Here is a 13,099-nt window from a genome sequence, read left to right on the forward strand (position 1 = left end):
AGAGCTCAGCAGTGTGGAATTTTTTTTGTGTGTCTGCCTCTGACAACAGCGATGCCATTTGCAACCTGTGCCAAAAGAAACTGTAGGAAGTCCAACACCCACCTAGGTACAACTGCTTTGCGTAGGCACATGATCGCACATCACAAATGCCTATGGGATCAACACATGAGTACAAGCAGCACACAAACTCAAAGCCGTCATCCTCCTCCTGGTCCTCCAGCATCTTCAGCCACATCAACCACTGCTGTCCTCCTTGCCCCCTCTCAACCATCCGCCACTCCGTCTCTCGCCGTGAGCAGTTCCCGCTCATCTGCCCACAGTCAGGTGTCTGTCAAGGACATGTTTGAGCGTAAGAAGCCAATGTCAGAAAGTCACCCCCTTGCCCGGCGTCTGACAGCTGGCTTGTCTGAACTATTAGCCCGCCAGCTTTTACCATACAAGCTGGTGGAGTCTGAGGCGTTCAAAAAATTTGTAGGTATTGGGACACCGCAGTGGAAGGTACCCGGACGAAATTTCTTTTCATAAAAGGCAATCCCCAACCTGTACTCGATTGTGCAAAAGGAAGTAATGGCATGTCTGGCACACAGTGTTGGGGCAAGAGTCCATCTGACCACTGATACCTGGTCTGCAAAGCATGGTCAGGGCAGGTATATCACCTACTCTGCGCATTGGGTAAACCTGCTGACGGCTGCCAAGCATAGAATGCGTGGCTCTGCAGAGGAGTTGGTGACACCGCCGCGACTTGCAGGCAGGCCTGCTGCCACCTCCTCTACTCTTCCTACTTCATCCTCTTCCATAACCTCCTCGGCTGAGTCCTCTTCTGCTGCTGCATCTTGCTCCACATCAACGGCACCCCCCCAGCTCCCCAGGTACTATTCCACATCCCGGATACGGCAGTGTCACGCCGTCTTGGGTTTGACTTGCTTGGAAGCAGAGAGTCACACTGGACAAGCACTCCTGTCCGCCCTGAACGCACAGGTGGAAAAGTGGCTGACTCCGCAGCAACTGGAGATTGGCAAAGTGTTTTGTGACAACGGAACAAATTTGTTGGCGGCATTGAAGTTGGGCAAGTTGACACGTGCCGTGCATGGCACTTGTGTGTAATCTGATCGTACAACACTTTGTGCATAAGTACACAAGCTTACAGGACGTCCTGAAGCAGGCTAGGAAGGTGTGTGGCCATTTCAGGCGTTCCTACAGGGCCATGGCGCACTTTGCAGATATCCAGCGGCGAAACAACATGCCAGTGAGGCGCTTGATTTGCGACAGCCCGACACGTTGGAATTCAACACTCCTAATGTTCGACCGCCTGCTCCAACAAGAAAAAGCCGTTAATGAATATTTGTATGACCGGGGTGCTAGGACAGCCTCTGTGGAGCTGGGAATTTTTTTGCCACGTTACTGGACGCTCATGCGCAATGCCTGTAGGCTCATGCGTCCTTTTGATTAGGTGACAAACCTAGTCAGTCGCACCGAAGGCACCATCAGCGACATCATACCATTTGTTTTCTTCCTGGAGCCTGCCCTGCAAAGAGTGCTGGATCAGGCCGTAGATGAGCGTGAAGAGGAAGAGTTGTGGTCACCATCACCACCAGAAACAGCCTTATCAGCATCGCTTGCTGGACCTGCGGCAACACTGGAAGAGGATTGTGAGGAAGAGGAGTCAGAGGAGGAATGTGGCTTTGAGGAGGAAGAGGAAGACCAACCACAACAGGCATCCCAGGGTGCTCGTTGTCACCTATCTGGTACCCGTGGTTTTGTACGTGGCTGGGGGGGAGAACATACCTTCATTGAGATCACTGAGGAGGAGGAACGGGAAATGAGTAGCTCGGCATCCAACCTTGTGCAAATGGGGTCTTTCATGCTGTCGTGCCTGTTGAGGGACCCTCGTATAAAAAGGCTGAAGGATAACGACCTGTACTGGGTGTCCACGCTACTAGACCCCCGGTATAAGCAGAAAGTGGCTGAAATGTTACCAAATTACAACAAGTCGGAAAGGATGCAGCATTTGCAAAATAAATTAAAAAGTATGCTTTACACAACGTATAAGGGTGATGTCACAGCACAACGGAAATCTAACGGGAAGAGGTGAAAGTAATCCTCCTCCTCCCACGACCACGCCGGCAAGGACAGGATGCTTTACAGACGTGTTGTTGATGGAGGACATGCGGAGCTTTTTAAGTCCTACGCATCGCCACAGCCCTTCGGGATCCACCCTCAGAGAACGACTCGACCGACAGGTAGCAGACTCCCTCGCCTTAACTGCAGATATCGACATTCTGAGGAGCGATGAACCCCTTCACTACTGGGTGTGCAGGCTTGACCTGTGGCCTGAGCTATCCCAATTTGCGATAGAACTTCTGGCCTGCCCCGCTTTAAGTGTTCTGTCAGAAAGGACCTTCAGTGCAGCAGGAGATATTGTTAATGAGAAGAGAAGTCGCCTAGGTCAAAAAAGTCTAGATTACTTTACCTTTATTAAGATGAATGAGGGATGGATCCCGAAGGGACTGACAGTGGGCGATTCATTCGACTAAAAAAGGCCTGATGAGATGAGCTGCCTTGGGCTAAAAATGGTCCACACGCTGCTGTATTTTAGCTCTGAATGCCGGTTGACTTGCGTGACTTATCCGCCACCAACTAGGGTTCAAGCCGCAATGTTTTAGGGCACTTTCTGCTTGAAACAAACATAAATTTTTCTGGCCGCTGCTACAGCAGCGGCTGCAACAAAACCTAATTTTTCAGGCCTCTGGTGTACATGCCTAATTTTTCGGCCTCTGGTGCTGCTCTGTGGCTTCAAAAACCAAACCAAAAAAGGCACATAACAGGGATTAAACTGATAGGAATAGTACTACTTAACACACCACTCCTATTTGGTGGCACATTAGATTGCACGTGCAGTGCCCCAAATTTGAAGTAGGAGGACCAACCAAGCATCTTTTTCCATCTCCCGGTTCCTAAAATCAAAAAAGGAAGGGTAATAGGCGCTCACTATAGTAACCAGGCAGCAGTATACAGGACAAGGATTCCCCAACCTTGTGAGTGAAATAGCAGAAAAAGAGAGGGCGTATACCGCGCTTATTGTATTAAAAGTAAAATATACAAAAATACATACATATGTTCTTGGATATTCCAATTAATCGTGACCTCAAAGAGAAATAGAAATAAAAAAATAATAGCGCAATACAGCAAATATAGTTAAAAAAAATAGATGATAAGTAACTAAGTACAGTCCACTCACATGAAGTAGAGCTATAACAGAGCTCTACTGTAAAGCGCTTGGACGGTACAATCCCCGTCTTGGGATTTGTGGTGGTTGCCGCAGATGTTTTCAAGGTGCCAAGTGTATAGTTGGTATAAAAAGAAAAGATAGCAGCAATATGGTGAAGTAAGTCCAAATGGTAAAATAAATAGTAAATAGTAATGTACTTACACTTTCCAGAGCATGTAACCTGCTCTAGTGTAAACAGCTTAGGTGGTATGATCCCCACCAAGGATATACAGGATACCAGGAAATGAAGATTATAAAAAAAAAGTAACTTAAAAGTATACTTTAATATAAACAGACTAAACAATGAAATCTAAAATATAGTAATAAAATATAGATATATAATATAGTCCCACTTAAAGTGTAGTAATAAAATATAGATATATAATATCACTTAATATATAGTCCCCATATATAATATAGTCCCACTTAAAGTGGGACTATATTATATATCTATATTTTATTACTATATTTTAGATTTCATTGTTTAGTCTGTTTATATTAAAGTATACTTTTAAGTTACTTTTTTTTTTATAATCTTCATTTCCTGGTATCCTGTATATCCTTGGTGGGGATCATACCACCTAAGCTGTTTACACTAGAGCAGGTTACATGCTCTGGAAAGTGTAAGTACATTACTATTTACTATTTATTTTACCATTTGGACTTACTTCACCATATTGCTGCTATCTTTTCTTTTTATACCAACTATACACTTGGCACCTTGAAAACATCTGCGGCAACCACCACAAATCCCAAGACGGGGATTGTACCGTCCAAGCGCTTTACAGTAGAGCTCTGTTATAGCTCTACTTCATGTGAGTGGACTGTACTTAGTTACTTATCATCTATTTTTTTTTACTATATTTGCTGTATTGCGCTATTATTTTTTTATTTCTATTTCTCTTTGAGGTCACGATTAATTGGAATATCCAAGAACATATGTATGTATTTTTGTATATTTTACTTTTAATACAATAAGCGCGGTATACGCCCTCTCTTTTTCTGCGGTTCCTAAAATCGATGCCATATACACGTCCTCTGATAGGGCGCCAGCTCGTTATTCTCTTGGGCGCCAGCTCGTTATTCTCTTTTTCACTTCACTAGGGACACTTTACTGCACTATGGGCACTTAGACCCACTCTTTGTCTTGCACAGTGTTATTCCTAGCCAGCATCTGTGATGGGAAATCAGGCAGTCATCTAAACGTTTAGATTGAGCTTTAGCTTAGAACACCCTTGAAGGTGTTTAAGGAGATTAGGGCTAGTTTAGAGGATTCTTCTTAGACCTCTCTGAGTCTTTATAGCCCTTCTACCTATCCAGCATTTCTGGAAACTAGCTAAGAGAAAGGGTGGCTGTGTGTCTGTGATACATTTAACTTTATATCGCCTTATGTCACCTTTATATCACTTTTTATGACAGCATCACTCCGATCTCCATACTCGCTGCCTGTACCCATCTATTTAGAGGGAATTTCCTTGCCCCTGGCAATATTATATAATAGGTAATAGTATTACCATTATTACACAATTAGCCACTATAGGGGAATGAGTATAGTATCCCTTTGTTATTTATAAATGATACAATAAAGACTTTTGTCCATTACTCAATTTACTTTAACAAAGGGTACTAACCACGGTGTTAGGAAGCATTACTCTGCTTTCCCTTTATCCCTCTATTATACACCTATGCTCACTAGGATTTGTAGGTATCACTTTATTATAGTTGTCTAACCTTTTCCTTTGCCAGTTTTAGATCTCCTTCTTGGGAGATTTTTTTCTTTTTTCAGTTTATTAGCATACCTGGCACCACCACCTGAACACATTTCCTTGTGTCTTCCACTCATACCGCTTTTTCCATCTTTGAAGGGGTTTGGCGAAACAAGGAAATAGTCCTCTACTCGTAACAGGGATTAAACGGATAAGAATAGTACTACTTAACACACCTTATAATAACGCAGAGAGAGGAGTCTGAAGAAGAGGAGTCAGAGGAGGAAGGTGGCTTTGAGGAGGTGGAAGACCAAACACAGCAGGCGTCCCAGGGGGCTTGTTGTCACCTTTCAGGGACCCTTGGTGTTGTACGTGGCTGGGTGGAGGAAGAGACCTTCAATGACATCAGTGAGGACAAGGAACGGGATTTGGCTAGCTTGGTATCCAACCTTGTGCAAATGGGGAGTTTGCGGTTGTGCAAATGGACTGTTTGCCTTTGTTTGCGGTGTGTTAAACGGGGAGTTTGGTCTGTCACTGTGAAGCGGGCGTAACCGTTACACTACCTGATCGATACAACATCATACAGTAGGCCCCTCCTCATTATTTTTATGGCCCCCACCCACCGCTCACGGGCGGGAGGACAGTAGGTCCCCCCATTGTGATTTATGGCCCCCACCCACCGCGCAGGGGTGGGGGCCGGGGGGAGGACAGTAGGTCCCCCCCCCCCTTATCCTTATTTTCTGAATATTCCCCTGTATAACAATGTTTGGCATTTAGTGAATATTCCCTATTCTGCTCTGTGTCAGTGTGTATCAGGGTCTCTGAGGACAGGTGTCAATCCATATCTGCCAAGTGACCCTATGTAGGGGGAACAGTCCCTATTCTGCTCTGTGTCAGTGTGTATCAGGGTCTCTGAGGACAGGTGTCAATCCATATCTGCCAAGTGACCCTATGTAGGGGGAACAGTCCCTATTCTGCTCTGTGTCAGTGTGTATCAGGGTCCCTGAGGACAGGTGTCAATCCATATCTGCCAAGTGACCCTATGTAGGGGGAACAGTTCCTATTCTGCTCTGTGTCAGTGTGTATCAGGGTCTCTGAGGACAGGTGTCAATCCATATGTCAAGGTGTCAATATGTCATATGTCAGGTGTCAATCCATATCCATTGTGATTTAGGAATGTTAGGTGATTTATGCCCTTTATGGATTAAAACCAGACTCTGCATCAACTGTGTAATTTTCCATGGGAGTTTTGCCATGGATCCCCCTCCGGCATGCCACAGTCCAGGTGTTAGTCCCCTTGAAACAACTTTTCCATCACTATTGTGGCCAGAAAGAGTCCCTGTGGGTTTTAAAATTCGCCTGCCCATTGAAGTCTATGGCGGATTGCCCGGTTCGCCAACATTTGCGGACGTTCGCGTTCGCCGTTCGTGAACCGAAAATTTTATGTTCGCGCAATCACTAATAGAGATGTTGCTTTATATAATGGTGTATATTCAGAGCAGTGATTGTTCCTTTTTATGTTTTACTTTCTGCTGGATATTCTGCGCTCTATTTGTATATTAATTTGCCAAATCTTGATATATCTTGCGTGGTTACAATTATTATTTTTTTTACTCATTTGTGGTTACACTTACATTTCAGATTGATTTTCAAAAACAATTATTAATCACCGGGATAATGACACAAGGAGCAAGTAAATATTTTACTCAATACTACACCAGAGAGTTTGTTGTTATGTACAGTAAGGATCGGAAAAAGTGGATAGGTTTTAAAGGAAACGGCACTGCAAAGCAAAAGGTAAATATATTGAATGCATACATTGCAAAGGTTTTAAAAAAAATTCCTAAACAATAATTTTGACCTTACCGAACAAATTTCTTTAATGATAATTACATAGATAGTACCGTATATATTCGAGTATAAGACGAGTTTTTCAGCACATTTTTTGTGCTGAAAAACACTCACTCGTCTTATACTCGAGTCAGTTGTCTGTATTATGGCAATTTTTATGGTAACCCGTGGCAACGCTCTGACCCCGCGGCTCTCGCGAGAGTTGCAGAGGAAGCTGACCTGGGAGCTGCACGGACGGAGGAGAGAGAAGGGAGCTGACAGGAGCTGCGGTGAAGGTAAGTTACAGCTTCCTGACAGCCCCCCTCCTACAGCCCATCCACTGGACCACCAGGGAGTGAGAGCCCCCCTCCCTGGCCAGCTAACAAGCAGGGAGGGGGGACGAAAAAATAAATAAAAAAAATAATAATAAAAAAAAATAATAATAAAAAAATAATAACAACATTAAAAAAAATATATATTACAATAATAATTAAATAATAATAATTAATAAAATGCCCACCCCCACCAATGCTCTGCACTCACACACACACACACTGCACTCACACACACTGCATTCATACACACACTCATACACACACTGCACTGCATTCATTATATACACACACTGCATTCATACACACACTTCATACACACTGCATTCATACACACACTGCATACACACTGCATTCATACATACACACATACACACACTGCATTCACACTGCACTCATACACACACTGCACTGCATTCATTATATACACACTGCACTCACACACTGCACTCATATACACATACTGCACATACTGCACGGCAGCCACGCGGTCAAAGAGAAGTCTGTGATTATACCAATTCAGCAGCTCAGAGATGGTGAAGAGAGGGAGGCTCTTTTAAGAAAAAAAAAAACAAAAAAAAAACAAATAAGTGACAGTGGGAGGAGGAAGGGAGTGCTAACTTCCCCTTGCAGGCGCTCTGCCTGCAAAGGGCAGATTTTAACTTCTGTTGTCAGCATTCAGTGCCCACTGACAACAGACATAATTTATGCCACCATCAAGCCCCCCTGGGCCCTTCATGCCTCCCTAAATATAGCAAAATCTTACTCGTATTCAAGCCTGAATCTGTAGCTCTGCATGTTGTTTGCCTCAGAATAGCAAGCTGTCTGCTGACATCATCAGAAGTGGTGGCCTGATCAAATCACAGTGCTTCTCCATAGGATTGGCTGAGACTGACAAGGAGGCAGATCAGGGGCAGAGCTAGCACAATTCAAACACAGCCCTGGCCAATCAGCATCTCCTCATAGAGATTAATTGAATCAATGAATCTCTATGAGGAAAGTTAAGTGTCTGCATGCTGAGGGAGGAGACACCGAATGTGTGATGCATTTTAGGCAGCCATGACCCAGGAAGGATCTCTAACAGCTATCTAAGGAGTGGCCAGTGAAATTATCACTAGGCTGTGATGTAAACACTGCATTTTCTCTGAAAAGACACTGTTTACAGCAAAAAGCCTGAAGGTAATGATTCTACTCACCAGAACAAATGTGCAGGGTTACCGTGCGGGTTACCGTGGCAACGCTCCGCGCGGCCGCGAGAGTTGCAGAGGAAGCTGACCTGGGAGCTGCACGGACGGAGGAGAGAGAAGGGAGCTGACAGGAGCTGCGGTGAAGGTAAGTTACAGCTTCCTGACAGCCCCCCTCCTACAGCCCATCCACTGGACCACCAGGGAGTGAGAGCCCCCCTCCCTGGCCAGCTAACAAGCAGGGAGGGGGGACGAAAAAATTAATAAAAAAAATAATAATAAAAAAAAAAATAATAATAAAAAAATATAATAACAACATTAAAAAAAATATATATTACAATAATAATTAAATACCGTATATACTCGAGTATAAGCCGAGTTTTTCAGCACATTTTTTGTGCTGAAAAACCCCAACTCGGCTTATACTCGAGTCAATAGTCTGTATTATGGCAATTTACATTGCCATAATACAGACCGGGGGAGAGGGGTGCTGGCAGAGCTGTACTTACCTTTCCTGCAGCTCCTGTCAGCTCTCTCCTCCTCCGCGCCGTCAGTTCAGCACCTCGGTCAGCTCCCAGTGTAAGTCTCGCGAGAGCCGCGGCTCTCGCGAGACTTACACTGGGAGCTGACAGAGGGAGCTGCACAGACCACGCGGAGGAGGAGAGAGCTGACAGGAGCTGCAGGAAAGGTAAGTACAGCTCTGCCAGCACCCCTCTCCCCCCACTGAACTACCAATGACACTGGACCACCAGGGAAGGAGCCCCCCTCCCTGGCCAGCTAGCAAGCAGGGAGGGGGGACGAAAAAAAAAAGATAATAAAAAAAAAAATTAATAATAATTAAATAATAAATAATAATAATAAAAAAATAATAATATAAAAATAATAATAATAATAATTAATAATATATCAAATTCCCACCCCCACCAACACATACACAAACACACACTGCATCACACACTGCATCACACACTCACACTTCATTCATATACACACACTGCACTCACACACACTGCACTCACACACACTGCATTCACACACTGCACTCACACACACACTGCACTCATACACGCACTGCACACACACACTGCACTCATACACACACACACTGCACTCACGCACTGCACTCATACACGCACTGCACTCATACACGCACTGCACTCATCCACACACTGCACTCATAGGCACACACTGCATTCATACGCACACACTGCATTCATACGCACACACTGCATTCATTATATACACACACTGTAAATAAATATTCAATTAATATAATTTTTTTAGGATCTAATTTTATTTAGAAATTTACCAGTAGCTGCTGCATTTCCCACCCTAGTCTTATACTCGAGTCAATACGTTTTCCCAGTTTTTTGGGGTAAAATTAGGGGCCTCGGCTTATATTCGGGTCGGCTTATACTCGAGTATATACGGTAATAATAATTAATAAAATGCCCACCCCCACCAATGCTCTGCACTCACACACACACACACTGCACTCACACACACTGCATTCATACACACACTCATACACACACTGCACTGATACACACACTTCATACACACTGCATTCATACACACACTGCATACACACTGCATTCATACATACACACATACACACACTGCATTCACACTGCACTCATAAACACACACTGCACTGCATTCATTATATACACACTGCACTCACACACTGCACTCATATACACATACTGCACTGCATTCATTATATACACACTGCATACACACTGCACTCATACACACACACTGCACTCATATACACACACTGCACTCCATTCATTATATACACACTGCATTCATACACACACTGCATTCATACATACACACTGCACTCATACATACACACTGCATTCATTATATACACACTGCACTCACACACTGCACTCATATACACACACTGCACTGCATTCATTATATACACAATGCATACACACTGCACTCATACACACACTGCACTGCATTCATTATACACACACTGCACTCATATACACGCACTGCACTCCATTCATTATATACACACTGCATTCATACACACACTGCATACACACACAGCATTCATATACACATTGCATTCATACACACACACACTGCATTCATTATATACACACACTGTAAATAAATATTAAATTAATATAATTTTTTTAGGATCTAATTTTATTTAGAAATTTACCAGTAGCTGCTGCATTTTCCACCCTAGTCTTATACTCGAGTCAATAAGTTTTCCCAGTTTTTTGGGGTAAAATTAGGGGCCTCGGCTTATATTCGGGTCGGCTTATACTCGAGTATATACGGTAAACGCTTTTGAGAGGGGGATCTTCCCTATGTAATATGCCCTATTGGCCATTGTGGAGAAGATGCCCCTCTCAATTTCGCTGTAATACCTGCAAAAAAAGGTTTTGCTTACCTGGAATTCAAAGCCGGGCAAAGATCCTGGTAGTGCTTTTCCGCATCCCTTCTTGGCGTAACGGCAGCCACGCGGTCAAAGAGAAGTCTGTGATTATACCAATTCAGCAGCTCAGAGATGGTGAAGAGAGGGAGGCTCTTTTAAGAAAAAAAAAGCAAAAAAAAAACAAATAAGTGACAGTGGGAGGAGGAAGGGAGTGCTAACTTCCCCTTGCAGGTGCTCTGCCTGCAAAGGGCAGATTTTAACTTCTGTTGTCAGCATTCAGTGCCCACTGACAACAGACATAATTTATGCCACCATCAAGCCCCCCTGGGCCCTTCATGCCTCCCTAAATATAGCAAAATCTTACTCGTATTCAAGCCTGAATCTGTAGCTCAAGGAGGCAGATCAGGGGCAGAGCTAGCACAATTCAAACACAGCCCTGGCCAATCAGCATCTCCTCATAGAGATTAATTGAATCAATGAATCTCTATGAGGAAAGTTAAGTGTCTGCATGCTGAGGGAGGAGACACCGAATGTTTGATGCATTTTAGGCAGCCATGACCCAGGAAGGATCTCTAACAGCTATCTAAGGAGTGGCCAGTGAAATTATCACTAGGCTGTGATGTAAACACTGCATTTTCTCTGAAAAGACACTGTTTACAGCAAAAAGCCTGAAGGTAATGATTCTACTCACCAGAACAAATTCAATAAGCTGTAGTTGTTCTGGTGACTATAGTGTCCCTTTAACAGGACAAGCAGCAATTTTGTCTTTATTTTGGATTTTTATGGTGTAGTTTACAATCAAAACGCCACCAGAAGTACCACCAGAGGAGAAATATTATAGCAGTGTAATGATTATAGTGCAATGATTATAGTAGCCTTTACCTTAGTAGTACATATTAGTATGAAAAACAAATGCATTTTTTGTTACATACAGTAGGTATAGCAAAAGTAGATAGACAAAAATGTAAAAATAATATGCTCGTATAATGCATTCGTTTGGAATCTGACTGCATTTTGGTTAAAAGGCTGTAACATTCTAAAAACAATCACTCTGTGGGCATTACCTAAGGGTCTGTAATTCCCTTGGAGATTGTTATTGCTGCCTGTAAAGAAGCCCTGTAGTGTGACCTCAATCACACATCATTTGTTTGGCTCCTAGAGTGCAGCCCTCCACCTTGAGCCATAAAACCTTAAATACAGTGTGGGAGGCAGCATTCACAATCCCTTTCTAATGCAAAAAGACAGACCAGTACCCTAATTGAGCAATGTGGTATTCTGATTCATAATTCACAGGAAAGGTAATCCATATTAATTGTTTATTTTGTTTCTGAAAATATATTAGTAAATTATTATAAATGCTTTACAGTTTTTTGAAGGCAATACTGATTCATCCTCTATAAAAGAAAACAGTTTCGATCCTCCAATTTCTGCCAGATTTATAAGAATCTACCCAATAAAATTCAACAACAGACCAACACTTCGTCTGGAATTTTTGGGATGTGAAATACAAGGTAAATAGATTTAATTTAATTTAGTTTTTTTTGCTATGGATGACAGCTATGGAGAAAAGTGATTGTAAAGAAATAACATCCGTTTAGAGCTGGGTAGCATTTCCTACAGATTTAAATTACTGTTTAACATCTTAACTGTATCAACCGACATATTAACTGTTTTAACCATAATGCGAGAAAATGTCACTGCCACTGGAGTCTGTAGTCTCACAGACAGGTCTTCGTGTGCATTCAGCTGAAAAAGGGAGCACTCTATCCTAAGCTAAGTTTAAAGTTTCCATATAGGTTTGAACATACAATGGCCAGGATAGAAAAATTCTGTAAAAAATAAATAAATGGGCATACAAAAGGGGAAATTGGGTAGGAACTCTCCTAAGCCAGTGCTTCTGGCTTTCCTGGCTGCAGAGAGGAGGCGAGGGAAAGTCAAACCAATCTGTAACTATTTGGGTGCCAACAATGGAGAGCCTGTGGCACTTCCGGCATAGGGAGCCTATGGGAATGTGCTGTAGTGGTTATGGTGCTTAGAATGTTCATTTCATCTTAGACTTGATGGTGGACTATCAAACTGTGGTATTAAGGGGAAAACTAAAACATGATCAATGTGGTAGATCAGTGGACTCTTACGATACAAATTAAATCTGTGGGGGGAAAAAAAACACACGATTAAAAACCATTATTTAATGGACACTATAGTCACCAGAACAACTACAGCTTATTGGATTTGTTCTGGTGAGTAGAATCATTACCTTTAGACTTTTTGCTGTAAACACTGTCTTTTCAGAGAAAATGCAGTGTTTACATTATCATGATTAAGACAAATCTGTGTAGGAATAATTAATCATATTATTCAACATAAACAGACAT

The 13,099-nt window shown here is 42.9% G+C and overlaps 1 protein-coding gene across 1 annotated transcript in view; it reads left to right on the plus strand.

Annotated features, from left to right (window-relative positions):
- The window catches only part of F5 (coagulation factor V), a 153,318-nt gene that overhangs the window by 109,241 nt on the left and 30,978 nt on the right, over nucleotides 1-13,099 (plus strand). The window contains exons 22-23 of the mRNA XM_063450149.1: nucleotides 6,616-6,771; nucleotides 12,091-12,235. Coding sequence (XP_063306219.1) covers nucleotides 6,616-6,771; nucleotides 12,091-12,235 — 301 coding nt within the window. The remainder of the gene's footprint in view (nucleotides 1-6,615; nucleotides 6,772-12,090; nucleotides 12,236-13,099) is intronic.

This window comes from Pelobates fuscus, chromosome 1 (genome assembly GCF_036172605.1).
Source record: "Pelobates fuscus isolate aPelFus1 chromosome 1, aPelFus1.pri, whole genome shotgun sequence".
Classification (NCBI taxonomy): domain Eukaryota; kingdom Metazoa; phylum Chordata; class Amphibia; order Anura; family Pelobatidae; genus Pelobates; species Pelobates fuscus.